Source organism: Coniosporium apollinis (genome assembly GCF_000281105.1).
Source record: "Coniosporium apollinis CBS 100218 chromosome Unknown supercont1.15, whole genome shotgun sequence".
Classification (NCBI taxonomy): Eukaryota; Fungi; Ascomycota; class Dothideomycetes; genus Coniosporium; species Coniosporium apollinis.
In genome coordinates, this window is record NW_006913277.1 from 297,049 (window position 1) to 323,354 (window position 26,306).

Consider the following 26,306-nt stretch of genomic DNA (forward strand, 5'->3'; position numbering starts at 1 on the left):
GGCGTGCAAGCCTGGTTCTCGTTGTCGCCCAGCCGCTACAGCCATCACGTCACATGCCGTGCATCTTGAACTCCAAGACTCCAAGGCTCCACAAGCCACCGACCGGGGTGAACACGATAGCCGCAAACACCGTGATATGTAAACTGCACGGCTGACTGCTGACTGCTGACTGCTGACTGCCGACAACTGCCTACACTCTCTCTCTCCCCCTCTCCCTCTCTCAGCTGTGCACATGTCGCAAACCTCTATCTGGAAGTCCAGACCTAAAACGGACCATGGAGAACGCGCCTTTAACTCTCGTACGTGGCGCTTGCGGCCCCGAAGTGCATATTTCTCTGCTAACAGCTTCAGGCGCATTCCCATGCCCGCAACGCCGCTCTCGAAACGCGGAAGGCCAACGCCGTCGTAGCCAGTCAAGAGCATGATCTAGCTGCTGCTGAGTTCGCAAAAGCCACGAGAGGCACTGAGGATACTGAAGTCCGTTGTACTGCTATTGCTTGCCGAGCCACTCCGCTAACTACAGCGCTCTGAAGGCACTCCGTACCCTGCGACTCCTGGAAGATCACCATCGTCGCTTGTCTCAGATAATAAAGGCACCCTCCACTACGACTTTCTTCAGCGAGAAGCAAGAGGAAGGCTCAGAGAAATCTTCCACAACGCCCGCTGAGCAGCAAGCTGTCGGCGCGCGCCCGTTGTCCCCAACCCGCACGGCAAAGCCTTCATCTCCTGTTTCAACCCGTCGAAGGCCCGCAAGAGACCTTCAGTCCTCTATCGCCAGTAATCTAGCTACCGCAAGAGGCATACCAGGGTCTCAACAGCGACGAGGAACGCCATCATTGCCCGCCGTATCCGCCCAACATGTTGGCGGCAGGCTCTCCACTCGCCCCGATAAGGCCGGTCCATCAGAGGAGCAAACATCGTCCAAGGAGCCCTCCCAACGCCCCCTCCGACCGACCTCCGAAGCCCTCGCCGCGCTCAAGCAACCCTCCACCAAGCAGCCCGCCTCCACCATCAACCCACCGCCTCCAACCTCCACAGACGAGCCGTTCCAAAAATTCTTCTCGACCTTCGAATCCCTCTTCACCAAGCTCTCCGCACCCCTCGCCTTCGCCGGCCTCCCCCTAGACGCCTCAACCCCGTCCGTGGCCCCCTCCGCCCCCTCCCCCACCACCCCAGCCGCCGTCCCCGCAGCCTCCACCCCCCATACCCGCGCAACAACCGACCCGGAATACTCCCAACTCTTCTCCCGCGCCGCCCTCCGCGCCCTCCGCGAAGACAAACACAACACGCACGGCACGCCCTTCGGCGGCGCCGAGAGTTTCTACCTGGTCCCCACGAGCGGGGGGACGGTGAGCTACGCCGACATCCTCGCGCAGCACCACCACCACGGCCACGCACTCCCGCATCCGCCGCTGCCCGGCGTGCCCGAGGAAAGCGGCTCAGGCAACATGGACGAGTTCGTCGACGCGCGCGAGGATCCACAGACGCCCGACTCGCCGCGCTCGGTGCGAGCAGGCCCCGCCAAGACCGCAACCGCAACCGCAGCAACGGCTACCGCGAAACAGGAGCAGCATGTCGCCCGCAAGACGCGCGAGGAGCTCGAGCTCGAAAACGGCGCCCTGCGCCAGCTGCTCGATACGCAGAGCCGACGTCTCGCGATGTGGGAAGCCAGTTCGCAGAGCCAGAGCATGGCGCTGGCACAGAGCGTGCACAGGCTGCCGCACCCTCACGGCGGTGGGGGTGGGCCGCCCTACCCCACCTCCCCAGCATCCTCGCGCCGTCCCTCGCTCGCCCCGCCCGCCGACGCCGCCGACGCCTCCGCCCCCACAGTGGCGGCAGTAGAACCTACCACAATAGCCCTGCGCGACCTCGAAGACCGCCTCCGCATCTCCCAAGCCGAGACCGCGCAGCTGGCGCGCGAGAACGAGAAGCTGCAGACTGTGCTGGGCCGGTATCGCGAGAAGTGGGAGGTGCTGAAGCAGGGGGCCAAGGAGAGACGGAGCGCGAGGATCGCGGGGGGGGAGGGGGGAGGGATGGCTGGGAAGGGTGGGGGCGGTGGAGGTGATGTGGGCGGGGATGGCGCGGGTGATGGGCTCGCGGTGGAGGGGAGGGGGCTTGATCAGTTGAGTTGAGGATGGAAGGGGGTGGAGGGCGGTAGCGGGCGGGATATATCTGCGGTCACGTTCTTGAGTTGCTGCTCCAGTTCTCGTTGACGAAAAGAGTAATCTTGAGATGCGCAGATGTTCTCGTGCTCACTATAGTGTTTTGGTGTATTTGTGTCGTAAGCTAGTTTCTGCCCACTAGGCAGAACAGTTTTGCAAACACCCAATTCAAAACTCCATCGCACAAACAAAGCAAAATGGCCACGTTCTAAAGGGGCCCAGCAGCCGTTGCATTCCGTGTAGCAATTTTCAGCCTTTCAACCACCCATCACTTCCTCTGGAGTCCGCTACGCTCACGCAGCAGCTGCAGCAGCAGGCATTCCCCCCACCGCCGTCTGCCCCTCGCCTCCTTGTCCCGGCCTGAAATCCGGCAGCCCCGGATGCACACCCACGCGCTCCTTGCTCAACAGATCCACTAGCAGCGGGCTCGGCTTGTTATCCTTCTGCGGCGAAAACACCGCCTGGCTGTTCTTGTACTTCTTCACGTTCTCAATGTACGCGTCGAAGAGGTACGCCGAGTCAAGCGGGCCGCCTTTGGCCTCAGGATGGAACTGCGCGCTGAATATGGGCCGAGACTTGTGGATCATGCCCTCATTCGACGAATCGTTCAGGTTGACGAAATACTCCTTCCAGTCCGACGGCAGCGAGGTAGCGTCGACGGCGTATCCGTGGTTCTGGCTCGTGATGTGGCACCGCCCCGTCGTGAGATCCAGCGCAGGGATGTTATGCGCGCGGTTGCCGTACTTGAGCTTCACGGTGCGGCCGCCGGCAGCGAGTGCCAGCAGCTGGTGGCCCATGCAGATGCCCATAACGGGGACCTGCGAGGACTCCATGAGCTTGCGCAAGTGGTAGACTGTCGATTGGCAGTGGGTTGGGTCGCCCGGACCGTTTGAAATGAAGACGCCGTCGAAGTGGTGGGCGACTTTGTGGATCGGGTAGTCGAAGGGGAACGAGGTCACGCTGGCGCCGCGGGAGACGAGACTGCGGAGGATGTTCTCTTTCACACCGCAGTCGATGAGCGCGACGTGGAGATCTCCGAGTGAGGAGCTGACATGGAAGGGCGCTTTGGTGCTCACGCGGCGGACGAGGTTGATCCCTTCGGGGTCGATGTAGGCCTCGTCTTCGTCAGCGTCATACTCTTCGCCGATGGTGAGACGAGCGAGCGAAGAACCCTGCTCTCGCAGATAGGTAACAATCTGTCGGGTGTCGACACCAGAAATCGCAGCAACGCCTTCCCTCGCACACCACTCGCCGAGACCCTCTACAGCAGTCCAATGGCTGTGCTGAAGAGCAGCATCCTGCACAACGATACCGGAGGCTTGGATGTTCGGAGACTCGAAATATCGGAGAAGGCCATGCTCGTCCCGAGCGGATGAGGGGACACCATAGTTGCCGATCAGAGGCTGGGTGAAGACAAGGATCTGGCCACGGTAGGAAGGATCCGTCATGGACTCGGGGTAGCCGACCAGAGAAGTCGTGAAGACCGCTTCTCCGGAGACATTTCTCTTAGCGCCGAAGGACTTGCCATGGAAGATTGGTCCATCCTGTAGAAGATGCGGTGAGTGACAGGGTCATACCACGGCCGGACGCTGGGATACATACCTTGATCGTGAAGGTAGCCCGTTCCTGGGAGACCGGAGTAGACCGAGGCCTTGTGGATGGCGCGCGACGGGCGCTGTTATTGTGAACCGTGGCTAAGGAGCGAGCTTGTGCTCCAGTCCTGGAGGCTCCACCAAAAGCCGTAGTAGGCTTCAGCACCGAAGGTTTGATAAGGCGAGACAGCATCGTGTGTGTGGTATTGATAGTGGGTAAATTTGGTGGTGAAAAGTGGCGGTCAGTTTACGGAGGCCTTCCAGAGGTGGTCTAACGGCGGGTTAGCAACGACTACCAGGAACCAGCGGCGGTAATGGCGTACCAGAAATATAATCCTATGTACAGTAATTAGCCAGGGTTCAGGAGTAAAGTGCGTAGAAGGATTCTAGAGAGAATTGGCTCAAGAAGAGTCGTCATCACCGCATAGCGCCGGTCGGTCGACGGTGCCATTCTCGATTTACCCACAGATAAGGCGAGCGGTGACATAGGGCGCGAGAGAGTCATACCTGAGAAGTGAAGATTGTCTGAGAAGCACGCATAAGCACGGCTTCGCGGTCTTGTGGGGTTGAACAGTGGAAGAAGAGCAAACTGCTCGTGGACGCTGGGGGTTTTGTGGAAGTAGAGGTGGCCTGGGGTTGTGGGAGTCGGTGTGTGTGTCAGCTCTGGGGTTATCGCAGAGGAAAACGCTGGGCGGCGGGCCGGCGCTAGGGGAAAACGGGCTGGGCCTGATGACGTTCCATGGTGCCTGATCGAAAAATTTATTCGGCATCACGGAAGCACCACGTTTTGCCTGAAAGGCATTGCACACTGGCCGCCTCGGATATGGAATTGTGAGCGAACTGGCTTTGCGACAATGGTGCTGCAAAACCCCAATTCATTCTCACATGAGTTGCAACACCAAACACACAGTCTACATGTTCAGGATGTCTTATGCGCTTGGCGAATGAGCTCTTAAGACTGCTATGTGACTACATCTTCAGCTCAGTCGTGACCGCACGTACATGCATTCCCGCCGCTACTCTTGGCACTTGCAAAACGCTCCCGGCGCAACAGTAATTGCCGAAAACACAAGGATAAAGAGAGGGACCCTAGAGACTCGACATAGCCGCTTCAGTGCTCTGATGCCGGCACCCTCTGGCTCTCCTGTAGCCGACGGTTGCAATGCCTTGGCGGTGTACTTCATGAGGGCCTCTTTCACTACGTTGACGAGGAAGGCCCAGTAGAACCGGCCTTGAGAAGACTTGCAGTAGAAGTCTTGCTGATAGTCCTCTCCGAAGAGCTTGTACAGGCAGAAGATAGCAAGGACGACAATCGAGGCGATGCTGATGAGGTCATCCTCCTTTTGTGCTCTCTGTTGCCAGTTGTGAGCTTGCATCGTGATGAGCGAGAAAACTCATATCTTACCTCTTCACCCTCGGTTGTGAGGTTTCCCTCTGGGACCGCAGAATCCTGTTTAGGTATCCGCAAGGCTTGAACGTATTCGTCAAGGGCTGAGAGGTCGTGTGCGCAAGCCTTGACGTCTTTTTCAAGGCCGCCTTCAGAGGCGTGGAGGTTCACCGAGGGCGACTTCATCGTCATGTGTTCGTTCCGCCGGATGTTTGGAGAGCTGCGCGTCGTGGAGTCAGCATTAGCAGGCGCGTACGAGGAATACCTCCGGGATATTGTGTGAATGCTCTGGGGGCGCCAGAACCATGGTACGGGAAGCACGGGCTGCACATACCTTGATAGATGTTCGGTGTGAAAAGTTCTCGACGCGCGATAGATGGACGACCGTAGTTGATTGAGATGACGCGAAGAAGAAATCACTTCAGTTGGGATGGATGGCTGAGAACGGGTGCCCTCAGTTTGGGCTAAACTTAGGAAGGAACGAATGTAAACCCAGCTTGCTGAATTATGGTCGCCGGATGAAAATATATTGCAGAAACTACCTTCCGCCTCCGCAATAGCAATGACACCAGCCATCAATGTCGCCCCTTCCGTTACCAAAACTATTCCGCCCATGCTAGCCAGCGAATTGACGCGGCCTCACAGCGCATCGCTGATTTTTGCAAGCGTTAGAGGCAGCTGCGCCAAGAGCGCGAGCCCGATCGCAGTAAACATGACACTCCACGACTCAGCTAGTCCTAAGTTAAACGCTAAAATTGCACCCAAACCACTTCGAGCAACCCATCCTTCGTTTTGCCTGCAACGTGCTATCGAGATACCGCAGAATAACACCCAATGGGTCTGTTAAGAAGGTCAGATATGCTTCGATGCGGTCCCGCGTCACATCAGGACTTACGTAGATGTTGCCGGAAGCTGACAGTTACATCAAAGCGCAGCCATGTATTGGCTGCCGGACCGTCTCACACTCGAAAGACTTATTTGGCGGAGGATGCAAGAGCAAAATGCTGAGGAGAATCTGAGTTGATATCGCCCCCACTCGGATGTTCATGACTTTTTCGTCTTCCGGACCTTCTTGGGAGACGGATTCCCGATAGGAACCTGGATGTTGTTGCTGGGTCTGGCAATATTACCATCACCGCCCGTTTTGGCCTTCTTTCGCCTCGGCGCTGAATCATCCTCGTAAGTGCAGGGTCGTGAGCTCTTGACGCATGATCCACAAGCTGGCTTCGCTTGATCGCATCTCATTTTGCGTTCTTTGCAGGTCAAGCAAGTGGCTTTTCTTCGCTTGTGAACTACCCGATCTGGATCAGGAAGCCCGCTTTGGGCTGTCTTCGCCGTTGCACCGTTGGTTGTCGTGGGCACATAGTCAAGGTACACAGGGACGTTACTGTTTCCGTTAACAGCACTCGGATATTGGTAGTACGGGCCAGCGTTCATGTCCGCCTGCAACAAGTCGACTAGTGTGTCGAGGCCGTCTGTGGCCGAGACTCCTCCAGCCGGAGCAGGGGCTGTGTCAGATTCCGCATCCTTCTTCTTCCTTTTCCGAGGGGTCTTAGCAGGTTTCAAAGCGGCGCCAGGTACGGGCTCTCCGGGCTGGTAAGTTTCCGGTTGGGCATGCTGGAGAGCGGGGTCCAAGCCTGGAAGATGCGATCCGTCTGGTGCTAGTTGTGGCGACGTGCCTAGCTGAGAGCCCCTGCGGTGTCTTTCGCGAACACGGGCGACCGACGGACGTATTGGAGCATCCCTATGAATGGGCAAGTGGTTGTAGACGATATCCACGCATGTGTTCCTTGAGGAAAACTTGATGACGATGCAACCTTCACAGTCGAATGTGGGCAATGCTAGACTCAATAAGCACGTGAACCAGGCAATTGTGTGACGCACTCACCATGTTCGGACTCCTCGACGGGCACGTTCAATGCCTTAGCCTTGGCGTAGCGGTTTGCAGCCCTTTCCCTATTTTGCAGGGAGTCCACACAAGGAAATCTGAAGCGACATCCGTCCGGGCCTTTGGTGCCCCATACCTGCTTTTCGAAGTACCGATAGCCATCCACGTCTTGGATTGCTTCAACGATTGCTCGAGCCAATGCTCGCTGGGTCTTGAGTCTTTCTGCGTCATCACCAAACGCAGCGAGAGCACTAGCGACGCTGACGGTGTATTTCTTCGCTGGAGGATTTTCTGACTCCAGCGACTTCCCATCTGCATCAGCAGCTTGGGATTCTGGTTGCTTTTGAATCAAGGCCAAAAATGAGGGCGTTTCTTTGCTTGTCGCTCGGATCTCAACGACAGTATCGACGCCGAGGATAAATTGACATGTCACAGCGTCTGGGACGAGGCTCGAGGTCGCGTTGTCTACGAGCCATCGGAATGATGATACCAGGCCCTCCACGTTTCCACATTGGAATACTGTATCCGGCTTCAAAGACGGGCCTCGCGTCTTATGCGGTTTTTGACTGGACTGATCGGCGCTCGCCTTCTCTGACTGCTCCGTTCCGTTCATGGTGTTTTCGTGTTCATACTCCTCGTTACTTGAAGCTGCTTTCATTATTTGGGGAACATGGAGGTCAGCTTGAGGTGAAGACCGGCTCCGAAGTTCCCCCGCAACCTTGCTTGGCGCTTTTTTCTGCACGTGACTTCTTACGCATATCCGACACATTAGCAGAAGGTGAAGCTTAGACGACCAAGCAGTGAAAAACGCTATGCTGCTACTTAGCTAAGCATCAGAGCATACGCTTCGAGAGCTGGCCTCCTTTTGAAAACTTCCGTAACTGGAATACTGAATGCCAAGCGCTAATATTAGAATCCGGCGCGGCAGTCATGGGTGCCCTTAGGTGAGTTGAGGTTGACTTTATACGTTTCTCAAGATTTATCTGACGTATCCTTCAGACTATTCTTCATCTCAGAGAATCAATCATCGAACACGGTCGAAGTACTCAATGAACGCCTTCTCCGAACCTGCGACCCAGAGCCCCTAGGCTCGTGGACGCTCGATCATCGACTGCTGCGCAGCACCCCAAGCTCCATAGATTTCCAGGGTCCGTGGCGCTATCAGCATCTACTACGTCTCGGGCACGACCCCAGCAAGACATTCGTTCATGTAGCGGACCCTTCGAACACAGAAGATCCAGCCAGAAACGCAACCATTGCGATTCCTTTTGATCAACAGAGCGCCTTCGCTAACTTACTCACCTCCAAATATGCGGCTTTGTGGACGCCCAAGCAAACCGTTCAAGTCCAGAACGGCCACGCGTACGCTGTGGGAGAATTCATCATTCGGCTAGGCGAGCTCAGACTTGTCGGCGTGCAGCAGCGCCATTTAGGAGTTATCGTCAGCATTCAGGAGACTGTCGCTCCAGACAATGATGAGCCGAAAGAGAATGGAGAGCTCGCTGGACCGCGCGCTGATCCGGACCCGGATCAACTGAATGGGGAGGGGTTACGCCAGGTCCAAGACGACATCGAGGACTTATGGAAGCAGTTTGGCATATCGAGCGCAAAAGAGCTCTCCAATGAGCGTCCGGACGGGAGCCGAGGGGGCCTATTTGAAGACATCAGGTTATGGTGTGAACTTCTGCGCCTGCGGGGATAGAACGATTTCGGGCCGATTTGAGCGATTTTCAGTGGGCGGAGAGGATACTCAATGCTATACGTTAAGTAGCATGGTTTTATACCCATGATGGATTCAAATACACGGTTCTTGATTCTATACCATTCTATAATGCGGCGGTGATGTGAGCCGCATATATACAACCTGAAAAGTGACTTGGGACGCCCGCATGGTCCGAGCGTAATCTTTAAGGCATCACCCATCACGAGGGGCCGCGACCTGATGACCACGACTATCCAACAACATGTTCTAGCCACGCTGCACCACCATGAATCCGCTATATAAACACGCGCCTCTCACCAGCAAACTGTAGTCCACTCTTAAACGCAAGCCGCCTCATCTGGTTCGCACCCAACTGATCCCCTTGTCAGTCCCGCGAGCTGCGGCGCCCATGATAAAGCATTAGCCGCACCGATCCTAGAGCTCGCACCCCGAAAGACGCACTCCTACCGCCTTTAATATGGAGAGGATACGCAAGCTTGTTCGGCGAAGATCGTCGTACGAGCCGTTGGAGGGCGGTTCGGTCAGGCCTGACGGCGAGAGGATCGAGGGGACGGATAAAGAGCGGTTCTCATGGCTGGAGTACTCGGTGTTCTTCCTGCTTGGGATTGCTATGCTATGGGCCTGGTGAGCCTCCACAATAAGCAGTATCAGCGGGCGGGCACTGATGTTTGATCAGGAACATGTTCCTCGCTGCCGGCCCCTACTTCCAGCGCCGCTTTCGATCAGACGACTGGATCTTGACCAACTTCCAGTCGGCCGAGCTCTCCGTATCTACAGTAGCGAACCTGGGCTCGATGCTCATCCTCACCAAGCTGCAAGCCAATGCCTCCTACCCGAAGCGAATCATGTCCGCCCTCGCTATCAATATCGTAGCCTTCACCCTTCTCGCCATATCAACGCGGCTGTTCATGGACATATCCGCAAGGGGCTACTTCGGTTTCCTTATCGTGATGGTCTTCGGTGCAAGTCTGGCTACCGGACTTTGTCAAAACGGCGTGTTTGCCTTTGTGTCAGGCTTCGGGCGTGAAGAGTATACGCAAGCCATCATGACGGGTCAAGCGGTTGCGGGCGTGCTGCCATGCATCGCGCAGATTGTCTCCGTGCTTTCGATACCTGCAAAGCATGCCGACAGTGACGTTCCTGTGGAGTCGTCGACATCTGCATTTGCCTATTTCCTTACTGCTACGGGCGTCTCGGCCATCAGCCTTGTCGCATTCTTCTATCTGCTGAGCAGACACAGTGCCAAACAGCGTCATCAGAGCTCCGATGAGAGCCTAGATGACGATGAAGAGACAGAGAGTCCCAAGCGAAGATCCGTGCCTCTCATGACCCTAGCCAGGAAGCTGTTCTGGCTGGCCTCCGCAGTGTTCCTCACGTTCGCCATCACTATGGTGTTTCCTGTCTACACGCAGGAGATCCTAAGCGTACGCCCGCCTGCGGAAGCGCCACGCCTGTTTCAGCCAGCTTCCTTCATACCCTTGGCTTTCCTCTTCTGGAACACAGGAGACCTAATCGGCAGACTGCTGACAGCAGTGCCTGGACTTTCTCTCACGTCTCGCCCGCGAGTCCTCTTCGCACTCTCCATTGCGCGAGTCGTCTTCATACCGTTGTACCTGCTCTGTAACATCCGTGATCGTGGCGCACTGGTCAACAGCGATACCTTTTACTTGGTAGTAGTGCAGCTGCTTTTTGGCATCACGAATGGTTACATTGGTAGCTCGTGCATGATGGGTGCGGTCGAGTGGGTTGATGTAGACGAAAGGGAAGCAGCAGGCGGGTTCATGGGACTTTGCCTTGTCGCTGGACTTACCGTTGGAAGCCTGTTGAGTTTCTTTGCTGCAGGCGGATGACGGTCCCGGTCTTAATGTCGCGTGTGGTAGAACTAAACAACCAGTTATTCGCACCTACTGGCTGAACATGCACACGAGATCCACTGAGTGGGACTTTCATTATGTTATACCGCATTCACCGTCTCTAAGACTAGTTTCCAACTTGCCAAGGGGCAGGATCGCTGACCTCTACGGTATAGGCGCATGAATATCAGCTCCCTCGGTCCTGAGGTCTCTACGCCTTCTTGAAGCCAACGGGTCTATCTTCTCGCGTGCGGCGCGTTCGCGATCAACCAACTCCAACTCGATAAATCCCGCCACGGCGCGTCTCCCCAAACAATCATCATGGATCGTCCGCTGCATGGCCTTAGGCTTGACTGTCAGCCGCCCTCTTACACCCACAGGGCCACTCACAGGGAATACGCAGATTGGACTACATGTCTGCCACTGCCATGGAGCAATACGTGTCGCTGGCGGAGAAAGCATCCTGGGCACAAAGAGGATGGAAGTGCCAGACCACCCTCACCTCTAGACGAGCGACCCTGGGTAAAGCTAGACTTCAGACGATTCATGGCCGTTATTCGCACGCCCTAGCCAAAATCGCTCAAGATATCCAAGGAGTGAGGCTTTCAGTGTCCTGCGTGCGAAATTGCCGGCTCGGAGGGGTCTTCGGAGGGGTCTTCGGAGGGGTCTGGAAACTATAGGATATTGTACACAGCGGAGACGTTCCATAAGCATGTTGGGGCCAGCGGTGGGGTTGTAAAGCTATCGGATGGCGACTTTATGCATAGAGAGGCAATAAAATGCTACATGAGTATAAGCCGGATGACATATGACGGAGAATGGGTTCCTTACATGTCACAGGAGGTCCTAACCTCCAAGTAACGTTATGGTTGACCCGTCTTAGTTTTCCGTTAATCCATTTCACCTTCACAACTTTTCCAGTCCCATGACCCGTGAGCCAACCGCTTCACCTCCACAAATATCGCTAGATTCACTTCACAAAGCGCCATGAGGGTGTGTGACTAATCAATTGCAGTTCACTGCCTAGCTATACCCTCAGTCAAGCAACACGAGCTTCATCCACACCTTCCTTCAGGGTCCGCACCTCAACTGTCATCCTGTTAGAGCACGTTTGCGCATCCTACCTTCAGCTACCGAGCCTTTGCTCCTGAACGCAAAACCACGTTGTCAATTGCCCTCGGCACCCTAGTACACCCCTTGTTGCTGTTTCGCCAACGGAGAATCTTCAACTACAAGAGCTGTCCGCTTACTAAGTCAAGAGCTCAAGCCTATGTCAAGCCTCTGGGGAACGATCTGCCGATAGATCGTCCTTGGGCAGTCTTAGGAATAAGACCCTTCGCCGAACCATCCTCCAGAACATGGACCAGACATCGATGAGCACAGCGCAACGCGAAGCGCTCACCTATCCGCACATAGAAGCCAACACGCTTGACGATCAAGGTCTTGCGCGTCGTTGCCCGCTGGATAATGGCCGGCATGAAGGTACCCCTGCGTTCCATCTTGGAGATCTGGACAAGCTCCCTCTAGAACTCCTCAGCAAGACACTCGTCCAAACCGACCTACGATCTCTGACCGATCTCCGGCGCGTCAACCGAAGAGCCATGGAAGTCGTGGACTCGATCATGCAGTACCAGGTGATCGTGGCTCACGCGCCCGACTCACTTCGCGGCATCCTCGCTATCGGAACCGGGCAGTGGATCACGTGCCAGAAGCTGTACGACCAGCTATGCACCGCCGACTGCGACCATTGCGGTGCCTTTGGCGGATACCTCTATCTCGGCACCTGCAAGCGCGTATGCTTTTTCTGTTTCTCGCAGGTGCCGGACTACCTTCCACTGCCGCTTTCCGACGCCCTCCAGCGCTTTGGGTTAGGTCGCAGGATACCAAAATCTGTACCTCGTCTCAGGAGCATACCTGGATGCTACACGCGGGACGAGACGGTCCTGCGCACACGCCTTACCCTCGTCGACTCTGAGTCCGCCCGCCAGGCCGGGATCGCACTGCATGGGTCCGTCAGTGCGATGGAGCAGCACGCTTCTGAGATGGCATCTAAGAGACGTCGTGCATACGCGGCAAAGCGGGAGCTGAAAGCAGAAGGAGCGTTGATACCAACCCCACGTCGACCACGCCCTACAAAGGCTTACGACGAGCGTGAGGCGGACCCGAGACGCTTCCTGGCGGTCGTTCGCGCGCCCTGGTTAGATCTACGCACGAGATCGCTGGAGTGGGGCTTTCATTGTCTCGGTTGTCTGTACATGGATGACCCTTGGCAGTGGGCGGCAAAATTCACGGCGGAGACGTTTCAGAGCCATTTCGAGGAATGCGGGAAGATGATGGAGATGATGGGTGACAGCCCTTTGCGTCGGCAGTACGTTGGCTGGCTGGAGTACATGGGCCTGTTGTAGTGATGGGTAAAAACATTGGTAGTGGTGGTGGTCAAGATGAACGCTGGCTTGTGAATTCCTTCCGTTCAAGAGAAGTAGTCTGCGTTGGGCAGCGTTTGTGAATAGGTGTTACTTCGATCCAGTTAAGAGATGGGGTCATGGTTCCTTACGGTGAGGCTCGGTCGGTACTGGAGCTAGATTGGATTGGTATTCAACATAGCTGCGGTTCTTCCAGCTTGTCAAGAGGCATGATCAGTGACGTCTCCAAGGATATAGGCGCTTAGACACCAGCTCATTCAATCCTGAAAACCTCCATGCCTTGTTCCGGCTTCGTCTCCAGGCGAAGATATTCAATGTTTGGTGAAAACGCTCGTCAGCGGCGAGCGAGACCCTGGTGAAAGGCGCTCCCCTCTGCGAAGTCTCAGGTGCATAGGCCCTGAAGACCTCTCGAAATGCCGGGAAGTTCTGTCGAGACTTCATCAATTGGGCATCAGGCATGGAGACGTTAACAAGCACAACTCTCTCATCCGTGAAGGGCGGGCTGTTCTGATCGACTTCCAATGCGCGATCAAATGCGAGAATCCTGGAGTTCTAGAGAAGGAACTGGAAAGTCTCGAAGAGCGATTGAGAGATGCTTCTGGGAAAGGAGGCGTTCTGTCGGTGGGGGAGCCAACTGGGTCTGTGGCGGTCTGAACTATGCATGGTGTGGAACTTGAAGGTGTGGAACGAGAAGGAAACGATGAGGTCAACGATTGATGCACTGAACGCGCCATAGGGGTTTAATGCTTTGTTCTACCACGGTGTGATCGGCTTCATAGTGACAGCTTGGGTACATGAAACATAGCATCTCCGCAGTCGACGTTGAAACATGACGGGCGCTGCTAGCATGATCGCCCCATGCACCAGCTTTGGGTCATGCCTTCTGCCTCCAAGGATAACTCAGATCCTCCCCCTCATCACTCCAGGCACCTGTATCTGAATTGAACTCTTCGTCATCAGAGGCACCATGTCGATACTTATAAGCGCCAACGTCGCGCTCGTCGTCCGAATCCACTTCGTCCTCTGGATAGTCGGCGCCGTAGTAGTCCTCCGCTGCAAGAGTCAGCTTCAACCATTCCAAAACATAGATCAGGTATCGTACCATTCTCGTCCTCTTCTTCACTGTTCCAGTCCTTGTCACTGTCATCCTCGTCGATGTACGATTCCCACACCTCCTGGTCTTCTTCTGTGATGACTAGGATGCCGATATTCCCATTCATCTCGTCGATGGATACCGTGGTATCAGGTTCACGGACATAGGTATCGTACACGAAATCGCCGTCGTCACTGTCCACGTCCATCATCTCGGTGTCGACCTCTATCGTGACTGTGTCCGGATGCCGATCCTTGTATCTGAGCGGCGGAGACTTGGGTTTATACTTCAGCCTTGTGTGGCCATTCGGCAACATCGGCTGAGCGTCACTGGATTCAACCTCCGCGGCAAACCGCTCCATTTCAGCAAGGATGTTTGATGGCGGCGGTTCGTTCGGGGTAATTGCAACGCTATTGTGACTGTCGATTGACTCGTTCGAGCCATGCGGCTTTAGACGAGTGGTTGAGCCTGGCCTCCGTAAAGGTGGTGCGGTCATATCTAAGCCGGGCTGTTCGCGATATGGATCTGCTGCCACAGGCTGATGGCTTTCGTGTCTCCTGCTGGGCGGGAACGCCGGTCGTCGCTTCTCTGTAAATATCGGCCCTTCCCGCTTTGTGACGCCATTTGCGGAGATTCGTGGAGAATCTACGGATGCCCGTCCTGAGAGGTGAAAGCGGCGGTGTGCGCTCGCGCTGGAGACTTCGGGGGTGGTTGCTGCCGGAGCTCGCAATTGGCGATCAAGAACATTCTCCTGCCCGGGAAGAGTGGTGCGTATGACAGGAACTCCGTTGTTTACTTGCTGGCTAGTGGATCGTCGCGGCGCATCCTGACGGCGGAAAATGTAGCCTGGGGCAACCCGCCTCTTGACATGGCCGCGCGTCTGGTTCTCGAGGACTGCAAAGAGTCAGTGGGCAGGCCGGTCGGGGAGTAAGTAGCCACTCACTTAGAGTATCAACTGCTTCCTCGTCTCGCTTGCGCTTGACGGTTACGGTCTGTGGGGGAAGCTGGGACATGCTTGTCTGTTTGGGTGTGGTTTCGGAAAGCTGAGGGATTGGGTTTTTTTGTTCTTGAAGGTTGCTTTTATGTCGGATAGGAGTAGCAGCGTACCGGTTCGTGTAGTGGTTATGGTTTATGTGAGAGAGCGCATCGCGGGTCTAGTTAGAGTTGCGGCTCAAAGCCACCCGGGCCAAAAAACGTGGGCGGCCCAAGCTCCTGCGACAATCCGCCGTGAACGTCATCTGGAGTCTTACAACAACGGTCGAGCACATGCAGGGAATTCTGTACATCTCGACCTTGTTGCGCTGCGGTTGATATGTCTTTAACATCGGACTCTATACTGTACATGCTCCCTCGATAGGCCGAAGCCACCATAACACACCCCATCGCCCAATGGCGTCCTCCTCCGCCGCCGGCGCAACCTCCGAGTCTGCACCTCTCCTCGACGCATCCCACCCCCGACGACCGCCACGAACCGTAACCTTCAACCCAACAATCTCCTCCTCCTCGCCTCCCCCCTCCTTCCGCTACACCCCCGCCTCCTCCCGCCAACCCAGCACACAACCGCTCCTCTCCTCCCTCAACTCCAAGCTCCGGCGGCGCAACTCCCAAGGCTCCCCCCTAATCCCGACCTTCCTCCAAAGCGCCTCGGGCCCCAAAATCGGGCCCCAACGCACAACCCGCACAGCCGAGAAACTCAAGCTCCTCCCCGACCCGGCCGCGCTCTCGGACGGACCGGACGAAGAAAGCGGCCGCGACGTCTACGCGCAGTTCACGCGGATCAAGGACCCGACCGCGCGACGCGATGCAGCTCGACTCGGGAAAGAAGACCGCGAGCGCCTGCCGCGCGTTACGGCGTACTGCACGGCGTCGAGCTACCGGATGGCGGAGCTGATGCGCTGGCTCAAGGGGAAGGGTCGCAGCCGGGGCGCGAATCCGAAACTGTTCGATGAGTGCATCTACACGCCGTGGCGGTACGAACGCTCCGAGAAGCCGCTGAGTCCCGTGCTGGAGCCGCCGCCGGGGCCGCTGCAGGAGCATAGGCGGTATTCGGATAGCGAGCTCGAGGTACAGGGGAATACCGAACAGAGGCGGGAGGACCTGATTGATTTGCGTGAGCGGGGGGTGGATGGGGCGGCGGGGTCGGCGCTCAGGGCGACGCTGTCGGAGACGGCGGTCGATCCCGCGCTGCTGGGGCCGGTGAATCCGGACTTTGACACCGAGGTCCATGTGCCGGAGCTGTTTCTCTTTGCGTACGGGACGGTGGTACTGTGGGGGCTGTCGCTGAAGGAAGAAGACCGGTTTCTGCGCGAGATTGAGAAGTTTGAGGAGGAGAAGCTGGCCAAGGACGACGTGCAGATTGAGGACTTCAACTTCTACTACACGCGGGAGTACCAGGCCAGGATATACAACGACTTCATCTCGCTGCGGGACAAGAAGGCGTACATGACCAAGCTGGCCATCAGCCACGCGCTTGCGCAGAGCGTCAAGGTGTGTATTTGACCCCTCTTCGGGAACCACCAACCCATGTTAACCCACCTGATTCAACAGACATCCCTCCACGAATCCCTCCTCGCAACCACGATAGCAACCTCCTCCTCCCTTCCCCACCTCCTCAGCACAACCGGAACCATCTCCCTCAGCCGGAAGCAGATAAACCAGCAAATCGGGCACCTCTTCATCCTGCGCATCTCCATCCACCTGCAGGGCTCCGTGCTGGATTCCCCGGAGCTCATGTGGGCGGAGCCGCAGCTCGAGCCCGTGTACACCGCTGTACGGAACTATCTGGAGATGGACCAGAGAGTCAGGATCCTAGGGGAGAGGTTGGGGGTATTAGGGGATCTGCTGGAGGTTATGAGGGGGCAGCTGAGTAGTAGTCATGTGAGTTATTTCCCCCGTCTCCTGCGTTCCCGCCGAGTTTGCTGTGGGCTTCCTGCGCTGTGCTGTGGCAGTAATGCAAAACGTGCTTGTCGAAAGAGTCGGAGTGGAAGCCGGCACTAGGGGTTGTAAGGTCTGTCAACCTCTGGCTGACACTTCTGCAGGGCGAATACCTCGAATGGATCGTCATCGTGCTCATCGCCGCCGAGATCCTGGTCGCGGCTGTGAATATCGTGGTCGATCTGTACGCCGGCGTCGACTGAGAGCACTGCGTAGAAAGAGTAGACGCGGAGGCTTCCGTCGTTTGCGTTTCAGCGGCGCCAGCATGTGTCGTGGGGGAATGTACATGGAGCATGTAGCGGGTTATACCAAGTCCTCGCATCCGAGGTGGAGGCATCTTTCGTCAGTCGGTATCGGCATGCGGGGCAAGAGGTAGCAATAGCAGAAGGAGGAGGAATGGCGTTCGTGGCGTCGAGGAAAGCTATCAATGAACAACATTATTTTGGCTATGGAAGAAGCCTTTTATGAACCGGGAATCTATCTGTCTCGCGCTTGACGGTGGCTCGGTGCTGTGTACTCGCCTAACGTACCTCCTTCTGGAAGCAGATTAAGACGTCCATCCACCCACGTTGCCTCGGCGCTGCCTATCCATGTGAGCTATCAAAGCCAGGACTCTGGGACGGGGGCTCACTATATGCGTCACTGGAGGCTTATATTTCTGTAGGTCTGACAAGGGTGGCATCAAACGCCCCAGTCAAGCATATTTAGCCTCAGGGATGGGAAAATCGGTCATGTTCAAGTCACGGCGATCGTGGAAGTCTGTCAAAGAGAGTCCATTTTCCGCGCTCCACGGCGAGCGGCTACATACGCACCTCATGGATATCTAACGCCGTGCCAACGAATCGAACCTCAAATATGAACGAATGAAAAGGGGGGTTAGGAAACGAGCGTAAAAGTGATGCCGTCCTTGCCCCAGCGCGCCCCGCACACTCAAAAAATAGAAACCCAGATGCCCCTCTTAGAGTGCTATCCACATCCCATGCTTCGTGCCATCAGAGGAATCCCTTACGCGCCGTTGCCGTTGTAGGCAATCCTGTTCGGGCTGCCGGCTCCTGCGTTCGTGATCTTGCCGGTCGTGGAGAGCGCAACAATGCGATCCCTGACCGACTGCGGCGAGGCGAGGCCCTCGAGCGCCTTGAGGTAGACAACGAGGCCAGCGACGTGCGGGCAGGCCATGCTGGTGCCGGAGATGGTATTGGTGGCGGTGTTGGAGCCGATCCAGGTGGAGAGGATGGAGGTGCCCGGGGCGAAGACGTCGAGGACGGCGCCGAAGTTAGAGAACGAGGAGCGTGCGTTGTTGGACTGGATTGAGCCAACGGTGATGGCGTTGGGAGCGGAGGCCGGGGAGGTGTTGGCGGCATCGACCTGGTGGCGGTGGGTTAGTACGGCGTCACATGGTTCCGGGTTTGATGGATTGAGAACTCACGTTGCTGTTGCCGGCGGCGACGACGGTCGAGACCCCGGAGGTGAAGGCGGACTGCACGGCGTTGTTGAAGGCCGCAGAGTAGCCGCCGCCCAAGCTCATGCTGATGACGGCCTTGGAGGCGCGGCCCTTGTTGACGATGTCGTTGACGGCCCAGTTGTAGCCAGCAAGGATGACGGAAGTGGAGCCCTGTGCATGGCATCGTTAGTACCATCCTTCACGGCTGCTGATAGGAAACCATCTTACAGAGTTGCCCTCGAAGACCTTGACGGAGATGAGGTTCGTGTTCTTAGAGACGCCGTACCTGGCGCTGCCTATGGTGCCAGCGCAGTGAGTGCCGTGGCCGTCACGATCAGCGTGGGTGACACCGCTGACAGCGTTGTAGCCCAGGCTAGCACGGCCGCCGAACTCGGTGTGAGCTGTGTTGATGCCCGTGTCGACTACGTAAGCGTAGGTGCCCTGGCCGGCGGTGGTGTCGTAGGCGTAGCTGGTGAAACCAGGGTTGCGGTGGCTAATTGAGCCGAGGCCCCATGGAGCACCAGTCTGGGTGGTGAGAGCATACGTGTGCCAGATCTGGTCGATCTCGACAGCAGCGACCTGACAGAGGGGTTAGCGGGGTCTTCAAGAATTGCGCTGCCAGGGGTGAAGTGAGCATACATCAGCGCTGGCCTTGATCGCGTTGATGGTGGCGTCGTCGAACTCTCCGGCATAGCCAGTGAAAGTGCCGTTATACTTCTGCTCAATACCCTTGCGGTTGGCCTTGTTCTTTCCGTCACGGCGCTCGAGTTCAAGGCTGCGGCGGTGGACATCGGTCACCCAGGCGACGTGGGCTTCAGCCTTTGGGGGCGCAATGCCTTCCTTGAGCGTGATGATGTACTTTCCAGGAATGGCCTGGATGCCGAATGTGTCATCCTGCGGGACGGGAGCAGCAGCGATGAGAGGGATCAGGGCTCCGAGGAGCAGAAGACCGCGTTTGAGGGACAGCATGTTGAATGAAAGACTTTAAGTGAGAGACCTGCTGCTGAAGTGACTGTGAAGCGAAGTGTTGTTGTTGGATGAAGACGAACTGGGCATCCTCAAGCCAGTATAAGTACCCGTGAAGAGCATTGTAACAGACGCTCCCCAAAGCCCGTGAAGTGGAGAACAATGACCATTCCTCCTGCTTATTCCGTACAAGTAAGCTCCAGAAGGCTACGCATTGGACATTACAGAGGCGCACCCCGGGAGTTAGCGGCATCTGGGAGATTGACGGTCCTCTGCGGCTCGGAGCGCTGGCGATGGTGAGGCGGGAGGGGGTGAAGGTGACTCGGGAAGACCTCGTGCAGTGCTCCGAGGCGCTCAAAGTAGAATGAAGAAGGAGCTTAGATATGGAGGACGTTGATCAGCCCGGAGGATCTAATCGTCTCAGGCTTGCTATTGGTCGCTCGCTCGAAGCCAAGTGGGCGCCGCTGCTCGGGATGGTTGCCGGCACCTTCACCTGCCAACAGCGGCTGTTACTGGCGCAGATTGATATATTGCTGCTATGTTCGACCTTCTGGATGAAGAGAAGATCCTCGTGCTATCAGAGATACCCCACGTTTCGGCTTCTTGCTCTTATCCTTTGGCGCTGGAAACCGTTGCGCTGGAAGCTATTGTTGAAGACCAACATTGGAGAGCAGCCGGTGCAAGGTCCACCAGCCACGCTTCTGCCGGGTCTCTCCATGGCTCACATGAGCCCCTGAGGCTAAGCTAACGCCTCTGCCGATCTGCATGGCCCCCAAGCTGCCTTGCATGGGACTGTTTCGCCGGCCGCTGAACGAGCACACGGGACTGATCTGGGCTAAAGCGTTAGTCTAATTTCAAAGCTGACCACTGACGGATCTCATACCGAGACCACTGAGATGTCGTGATGTGCTTCAACTGTATTCGGCGTCTTTATGCTGCCGTTGAGCCTCTGTGGCTGCTTGTCTTTGTCTCAAGAGATGGTGCCAAATAACACAAAGACACGTTGGCCGATAGTGGTGTGCTGCAACGAAGGGTAGTCGATTGCGACATATCACCGACTTCCTCTTTCGTCCAAGCCTCTCGCTCGTGGCTTGATAGCCGTCGGAAGCGGGCGGTCACAGGGGCTGCTCACCAAGTCATTCGCGGTGCAAGCGCTGTGGTGCGAATAACGTTATCTGCCATTGCTGCAGGGATTCGCTTGGGATTGCCTTTATCGCGGAGATGTTCCAGCAGACCCCTTGCAGGAGCTCACAGGCTGTCAGGCAGCATTTCATGCATAAGCCCGCATGCTCTCCGCAGCGACGTGATATTAAAGTTGACATGCCTGCGGCCATCTGCGCCACTCCGATCTGACCTGCCTGACAGAGCAGAACGCCGAAAAGTCCATCTCGCCTCCACGTACAAGGCTTGTCGGATGAAGGGGACGACCAGTACACGCCGTTGATCAAAGCGCCGTCCTGCATTACCCCAGATGTTTCCACCAGAGCTGAAACAATGCTGCGACAAATCCGTGTGATCCGGTAATTTTGGGGCGGTGATTGGAGATTCCCATCAATACCGTCGGTGGGCAATTGTGGCATGAGTTGAGAGAAGGCTAATCTCTCGCGGTGTCGCACACGATCCCGTTGACGATTGGGACGACGACATGCTAGGTCACCCATGGCTGAATGCTGGCATGAGGCTGGTGTACCAGGTTGCCCGAGCGGCTGCGTGCCGTATCTCATGCGGGCGCGGCGGGTGACTTTCTGCACGCCCAGGACACTAATATGGAGGATCTGGATGACGCGCCTGCGATACGGCGTGCTTTGGTGGTTACTTCTCCTCTCAAAGTGCGCCTCGACGGGACAATATGACCGTTCGACATCCACCTTCCGCATTGCGACAATCGGACAACGGCTTTCATGATGACCGTTTATTGCCGACTGACGGAGAGCAGAACTGTCCGAAGCCGAGATTCGATGATTGTGTTATTCGGCGAATGGGTTGCAAACATCTAAGGGTGCGAGATGCAAGTGGTGGAGGAGAAAGGGGTGCGGTCAGATATGTCACGTGCACATGTGCGATGCCTTAACCATACCCTGATGGCATTACAAGAGGGCTCTAAGAACTATTGCACAAAGACTATGGTCGAGAGATGTCTCAGATATAAGAAACTTTCACACCCATTCCGACTGTTTTCCTGATCTTCTCCCACACTTGTCTCATTAGCCTTCGTATCCTTTCTCTCAGGTCTCGCCTCCCAAAAGCTAAGAAGAACACCATGAGAAAGAGCAGCGTCCGCAGCATTGCCATCGGACTGGCTGTCATGCTCTGTGCCGTGCTCCGCAGCAAGATCTGCATATTGCTTAATGCGGACGATGCACGCTGATAAAAACCGGGAGGTGGCGTGGTTGCTTTCTTTTTCGCTGGCGCTGATGGCTTGCTTGATGGTGTCTGTTGCCTGCCGCCATTTGCCGCCTTAGGCCGCCCGTCCTCAGACCGCGGTAACGAGGTCGATGCCGGCGGGCTCGTCGCTGCTCGCTTGCTTTCCTCGTCTCTCCGCCTTCTCTCGTCCTCTGCCGCCGCCCTCCTCTCTTCGGACTGGCGTCGGCGAAGCTGAAGCTCCTCTTCCTGCCGCTTCCTCAGCTCTGCCTCACGCTCAGCAGCATTGTCCTTCTCTGCCCTGAGCCCATGCAGCGCAAGCAAAAACGCGTCTTTTCGCTCATCATCTAGCACCTCACTCATACTTATGAACTCCCTTGCGTAATCCCATTCCTCATTCCGCGGTAGGACGTGCAAGGTATACAGCTCAAGCAGCTTCAGCCTGGTGTTCAGGTCTCTGGGCGTAGCTGTGCCATTGCCGTGTGGTTCGGCGCGCCTCTCCTTGTATAAGGACGAGTCATCGATCGCGAAGGTTGGGTGAGCTGTGGCGGATAGATATGTCTCAAGCCGTTGCTGATTCAGCCTCTGGTCCGGCGAGTGTGTGAGCAGCAACGTAGCTCTATGCTTTCGTGTCAGCCTCGTAGCAAGTGTGTCAGGGAAAGAGGCACATACAGGTTGATGACAACCTCAGCATCGACGTCACCCTCAGACCCTCCGTACCCATCCCGCACGACCTCCTCCCAGATGCTGCCATCGCGCGTCTTGGCAACTAGAGCTTTCCACTTCGCGGCGCCGAATGCGTGTTTGCCCTCCTCAGACCCCAGTTCCACAACCGCGTTAAGAAAGGTGAGATAGAAGGACCACACCTTCACCCTCGTTCCCCTCGAAGCCGCCGCAATGGGTGCGGGCGCGGCCTGCTCCTCTCCATCGGTCTGATCATCTTGCCCGTCGGTGGAGTCTGGTAGCCGGGTTGGGGGGGTAATGATAGGCTCGATGGTCGACAGAGCCTCAGGCAGGCGGCGCGTCAAGAAGAGCTGCGCGGCTTGGCGGTAGGTCTTCGCGATCTGGGAGGACTGGTGACGGGAGTTGGAGAGGGAGGATATGCTTGATGAGAGCAGGCTGGACGCGGAGGGGTCGGAGTAGGGATTGTGGGCCATAATGGGCTTGGTGGGTGCGCGATTAGGGTACTTGAGACGCCGGCAGGATGCTATACTGGCATTAGGTTAATATTAGAGTCCGCGAGAACGCGGTGGGAGAGCTGGTGTTGTTGAAGATGCCATTGGAATGGAATTGGCGTTTGGCGCTGGACCTCGGTACAACGTGACATCAGGCGTCTCAGGCCGGGCTAAGACTTCGGACATTGAGACCTGATGGTACAAGGGCAGATGCGTCTAAACGATATCTTATGTCTTGTATTCAGTGTCAGACATGGATTTTCTTCCTGCGAGCCGTGTATTAGCTGAGGTGAGGGCAAACACGACTTACTTGATGCTACATCAGTTACGGTTCATAATAGATTTCGGGATTGCTGTCAACATGGTAAAACCTGCGCTTCTTCCGTGACTTCTCTACAACATCCAGCACCGTAGCGTGAACTGCTCCAGTTAAAGAGCATCACACACTGCGAAGTCTCTGGTCCGCTCGCTACAGTAGGACTGTACTCCAGTACTGCCTGTCTTTGCTTCTTGTACGTTTGCTTTTGTAAAAGTCAAACGCTTCCGTTACAAGCTTCTCAAATTAACTTGTTCGCCACAACTCCTACATCTTCAGCACCTCACAGCCCACGATGGAAATTGATCGTACCGCTTTCTATCCACGTCTCCTTGAGATACTCCAACACATCTCCGAGTCGCATTTCGTCGCTATCGATCTCGAGTTGTCAGGCATAGCAAGCAAATCTCGCATCTCCCAGGGCCGCCATACTCTCCAGGAGCGTTACAGCCAAGTCCGGGATGCCGCCAATCGCTACCAGATTTTGCAGATTGGCTTGACGTGCGTGGAGCAGGATGAAGAGCAGCAAAAGTATGTTGTACGACCATACAACTTCAATCTCAACCCAACGGTAGAGGAAAGCCTGGGGATTGAGCGTGACTTCGGCTTCAGCAGCTCTGCCGTGGACTTCCTCGTGAGCCACGGGTTTGACATGGGGTTACCGTTCCATAGCGGCGTCGGCTACTTGAGCCGAGAAGAGGCGAAGAAGGCCAAGGAGATAGCGAACGAGAAGTTGACGAAGAGTGATATTGCGGACGTCCAGTTGAAGGAGGACGATCTGCTGAGCTTAGCTTTCATGAAGAAGGTGAGGATGGAGCTGGATGCATGGATCAAAGGCGGCATGGTATGTTATCGCAAGGTTCTTCAGACTTCAATTTCGTCTTTACTTGCACACGTCTCGAAATCTCGCCTGTTCCACACTCTCAACCGCGCGTTTCTCGTTCCTGAACCGGCATCTAGAACTTGCTTTCTTGCTCTGCATGCTAGGCGATAGGTGTTGCGACTCTTAGTCCTAGTATGGCACCTCCTTCAGGGACATAACAAAGCTGTGAGCCGCCTAGTGGTATGTGTGGAGCAAAACCGCGGCTGTAGCGTAAGGCTATTACTCCATATGACGCCGATTCGGCCCGTTGTTCCTACGCCTATGGGGGGCATGAGTCCGCACAGCAACACTTATCTTTGCAGGCCGCCGCAGCTATTCTGGCTCTTACCATAATTCCACACAAAGCTAACTTCTTAGTCCAAAAATTACCTCAACATCACCTCCAGCAAATCCGTAGATCCCCTCTTCCCAGAGCTGAACGCCTTCGAGAGGCGTCTGGTCCACCAACTCGTCCGCGCTGAGTATCCCGAATTCATCACGCTGTCGAAGCCAGCCGCCGTTCAGATCAAACCTCTCGACGTCGAACGGGAGGAAGCGTACAGGAAACGCAAAAAGAAAGCGGCGAGTCTCAGAATCGCCGAACGAACCGCATTCCGCTGGGTCATCGAGGCCCTGTGTGGCGGCTCTCTTAACCGCATACAGCTCGAATGGTTCGCCACAAACCCGGAGACGGGCGAAGCCAAATACTGCGATATCGATGACTATAGTGCCAGGTTTGATCGCGCTAGGAGTCTATTAGAACGGCGCCGGCCAGTGCTTGTGGGTCACAACGTATTCACGGACTTGGTTAATCTCTACAAGTGCTTCATTGGGCCGCTGCCGGAGACAGTGGAGAATTTCGCCGAGAAGACCCATGAGCTATTTCCGGTGGTTGTTGATACTAAGTACATGGCTACACACAACTGTGGAGACATCAACCCGAAAAGCTCGCTGGAAGAGATTGAAGAGCAGTTGCGACTACGGGAGAAGCCACATATCGGTAAGTTTCATACGAAAGCCCTCTTTAGGATCACCCAGCATGGTGAAAGTCACTTCTGTTGAGAACAGTTCCGAGGCAACGGCATTCATACAAAATCTGTCGTCAGATTAAGCATAAGGCTAACTTCATCTAGAAACTCATGCCCGGTTCACGAAATACGCTACAGCCGAGGCAGCCCATGAAGCCGGTTACGACAGCTGCTTGACCGCACTTGTGATGATACTGCTTTCCGCCAAGCTCGAAGCCGCAGATACCTACACGGGCGACGCCGAAAAGCCCGATCCGGAAGATGTTCCTGCTGCAGCACCCAAAGACGCAAAACCATCTGCCGACCTTATCCAAAATGGACTCAACATACCCCATGTGTCTACCACTTTCGTAGGCTTGGCTCCGAAGTTGCCCGCTCCAGCTTTGGTCACGCCTCTCCCTCCGACGTTGGCCCCAGCTCCCATCTCAGCGGCAAAAGCCAAGAAGCAACGTCGAAAGGCAAAGAAAGCATCCGCCACCCCTACTATCGAGGTCGCACTTCCAACTGAAGGAGTCCAGGAAGATGCAGGTGTTCCGGATTCAGCCACAAGGTACTTACCTGTTCCCTCTTATACCTTTGACAATTCTCATACTCTTCACCCGGCCCCCGCCACACTTGGGTCCTGCCACTCACCCTCGCCATTCTTTGACTGACATGTGAACTAGTCGCTTCTCACACGCCAACCCCTTCGCCAACCTAACAGACACCTCCGCCGACGAATCCAACAGCGCCAAGGAAGATGTCCCGGTCGCGAATGGCGACGTGGTAAAACCATCCACCGTTTCTAGCGACTCACCAACAGACGAGGAAAGAGTCGAACACGTCTGGGGATCCCCTCTTTCACCTTCAGCCGCTGCACGCAGACCAGGCTGGGCAGTTGAGGAACCTGTAGGCACAGAGCCTCCGCTGCCGGACCTCAGTGCCGTACGGGTGCCGGGCGAAATGATGCCGCCTTTTGATAGCGCCGCCGGGTTCTGGGAGGTGTATGGGAACAAGCTCCGGGTGTTTGGGACTGTGGAGGCGATCTGTCCGCTTGTCTAGTCAGCTGTGCGGGATCGGATGGAAGTTTCTGGCGTCTGCTTGAGGGTTGCATCTAGAGGTG

General features: G+C 56.0%; 12 protein-coding genes across 12 annotated transcripts; 6 read left to right on the forward strand and 6 right to left on the reverse strand.

The window, feature by feature from the left end:
- Nucleotides 1-275: 275 nt before the first annotated feature.
- W97_03676 (uncharacterized protein) lies at nucleotides 276-2,132 on the forward strand (the record flags this gene model as incomplete). The annotated part of the gene is made up of 3 exons (XM_007781572.1): nucleotides 276-299; nucleotides 352-477; nucleotides 534-2,132. The coding sequence occupies 3 exons, from the start codon at nucleotides 276-278 to the stop codon at nucleotides 2,130-2,132; spliced, it is 1,749 nt and encodes a 582-aa protein (XP_007779762.1).
- Nucleotides 2,133-2,455: 323 nt separating this feature from the next.
- On the reverse strand, nucleotides 2,456-3,947 carry W97_03677 (carbamoyl-phosphate synthase arginine-specific small chain; the record flags this gene model as incomplete). Its single annotated transcript, XM_007781573.1, has 2 exons — nucleotides 2,456-3,706; nucleotides 3,765-3,947. The coding sequence occupies 2 exons, from the start codon at nucleotides 3,945-3,947 to the stop codon at nucleotides 2,456-2,458; spliced, it is 1,434 nt and encodes a 477-aa protein (XP_007779763.1).
- An 823-nt stretch (nucleotides 3,948-4,770) lies between these two features.
- W97_03678 (uncharacterized protein) lies at nucleotides 4,771-5,327 on the reverse strand (the record flags this gene model as incomplete). Its single annotated transcript, XM_007781574.1, has 2 exons — nucleotides 4,771-5,106; nucleotides 5,160-5,327. The coding sequence occupies 2 exons, from the start codon at nucleotides 5,325-5,327 to the stop codon at nucleotides 4,771-4,773; spliced, it is 504 nt and encodes a 167-aa protein (XP_007779764.1).
- An 858-nt stretch (nucleotides 5,328-6,185) lies between these two features.
- Nucleotides 6,186-7,642, reverse strand: W97_03679 (uncharacterized protein; the record flags this gene model as incomplete). The annotated part of the gene is made up of 2 exons (XM_007781575.1): nucleotides 6,186-6,982; nucleotides 7,030-7,642. The coding sequence occupies 2 exons, from the start codon at nucleotides 7,640-7,642 to the stop codon at nucleotides 6,186-6,188; spliced, it is 1,410 nt and encodes a 469-aa protein (XP_007779765.1).
- A 317-nt stretch (nucleotides 7,643-7,959) lies between these two features.
- Nucleotides 7,960-8,731, forward strand: W97_03680 (uncharacterized protein; the record flags this gene model as incomplete). The annotated part of the gene is made up of 2 exons (XM_007781576.1): nucleotides 7,960-7,973; nucleotides 8,029-8,731. The coding sequence occupies 2 exons, from the start codon at nucleotides 7,960-7,962 to the stop codon at nucleotides 8,729-8,731; spliced, it is 717 nt and encodes a 238-aa protein (XP_007779766.1).
- Nucleotides 8,732-9,209: 478 nt separating this feature from the next.
- Nucleotides 9,210-10,602, forward strand: W97_03681 (uncharacterized protein; the record flags this gene model as incomplete). Its single annotated transcript, XM_007781577.1, has 2 exons — nucleotides 9,210-9,376; nucleotides 9,429-10,602. 2 exons carry the CDS (start codon nucleotides 9,210-9,212, stop codon nucleotides 10,600-10,602), a joined length of 1,341 nt encoding a protein of 446 aa, XP_007779767.1.
- A 1,361-nt stretch (nucleotides 10,603-11,963) lies between these two features.
- On the forward strand, nucleotides 11,964-13,010 carry W97_03682 (uncharacterized protein; the record flags this gene model as incomplete). The annotated part of the gene is made up of 1 exon (XM_007781578.1): nucleotides 11,964-13,010. One exon carries the CDS (start codon nucleotides 11,964-11,966, stop codon nucleotides 13,008-13,010), a length of 1,047 nt encoding a protein of 348 aa, XP_007779768.1.
- Nucleotides 13,011-13,902: 892 nt separating this feature from the next.
- W97_03683 (uncharacterized protein) lies at nucleotides 13,903-15,134 on the reverse strand (the record flags this gene model as incomplete). The annotated part of the gene is made up of 3 exons (XM_007781579.1): nucleotides 13,903-14,081; nucleotides 14,131-15,015; nucleotides 15,065-15,134. 3 exons carry the CDS (start codon nucleotides 15,132-15,134, stop codon nucleotides 13,903-13,905), a joined length of 1,134 nt encoding a protein of 377 aa, XP_007779769.1.
- A 376-nt stretch (nucleotides 15,135-15,510) lies between these two features.
- Nucleotides 15,511-17,258, forward strand: W97_03684 (uncharacterized protein; the record flags this gene model as incomplete). The annotated part of the gene is made up of 3 exons (XM_007781580.1): nucleotides 15,511-16,608; nucleotides 16,669-16,998; nucleotides 17,160-17,258. The coding sequence occupies 3 exons, from the start codon at nucleotides 15,511-15,513 to the stop codon at nucleotides 17,256-17,258; spliced, it is 1,527 nt and encodes a 508-aa protein (XP_007779770.1).
- Nucleotides 17,259-18,060: 802 nt separating this feature from the next.
- On the reverse strand, nucleotides 18,061-19,465 carry W97_03685 (uncharacterized protein; the record flags this gene model as incomplete). Its single annotated transcript, XM_007781581.1, has 4 exons — nucleotides 18,061-18,420; nucleotides 18,482-18,667; nucleotides 18,725-19,075; nucleotides 19,136-19,465. 4 exons carry the CDS (start codon nucleotides 19,463-19,465, stop codon nucleotides 18,061-18,063), a joined length of 1,227 nt encoding a protein of 408 aa, XP_007779771.1.
- A 2,136-nt stretch (nucleotides 19,466-21,601) lies between these two features.
- W97_03686 (uncharacterized protein) lies at nucleotides 21,602-22,980 on the reverse strand (the record flags this gene model as incomplete). Its single annotated transcript, XM_007781582.1, has 2 exons — nucleotides 21,602-22,442; nucleotides 22,496-22,980. The coding sequence occupies 2 exons, from the start codon at nucleotides 22,978-22,980 to the stop codon at nucleotides 21,602-21,604; spliced, it is 1,326 nt and encodes a 441-aa protein (XP_007779772.1).
- Nucleotides 22,981-23,609: 629 nt separating this feature from the next.
- On the forward strand, nucleotides 23,610-26,245 carry W97_03687 (uncharacterized protein; the record flags this gene model as incomplete). Its single annotated transcript, XM_007781583.1, has 4 exons — nucleotides 23,610-24,158; nucleotides 24,555-25,176; nucleotides 25,310-25,754; nucleotides 25,870-26,245. 4 exons carry the CDS (start codon nucleotides 23,610-23,612, stop codon nucleotides 26,243-26,245), a joined length of 1,992 nt encoding a protein of 663 aa, XP_007779773.1.
- Nucleotides 26,246-26,306: the final 61 nt, after the last annotated feature.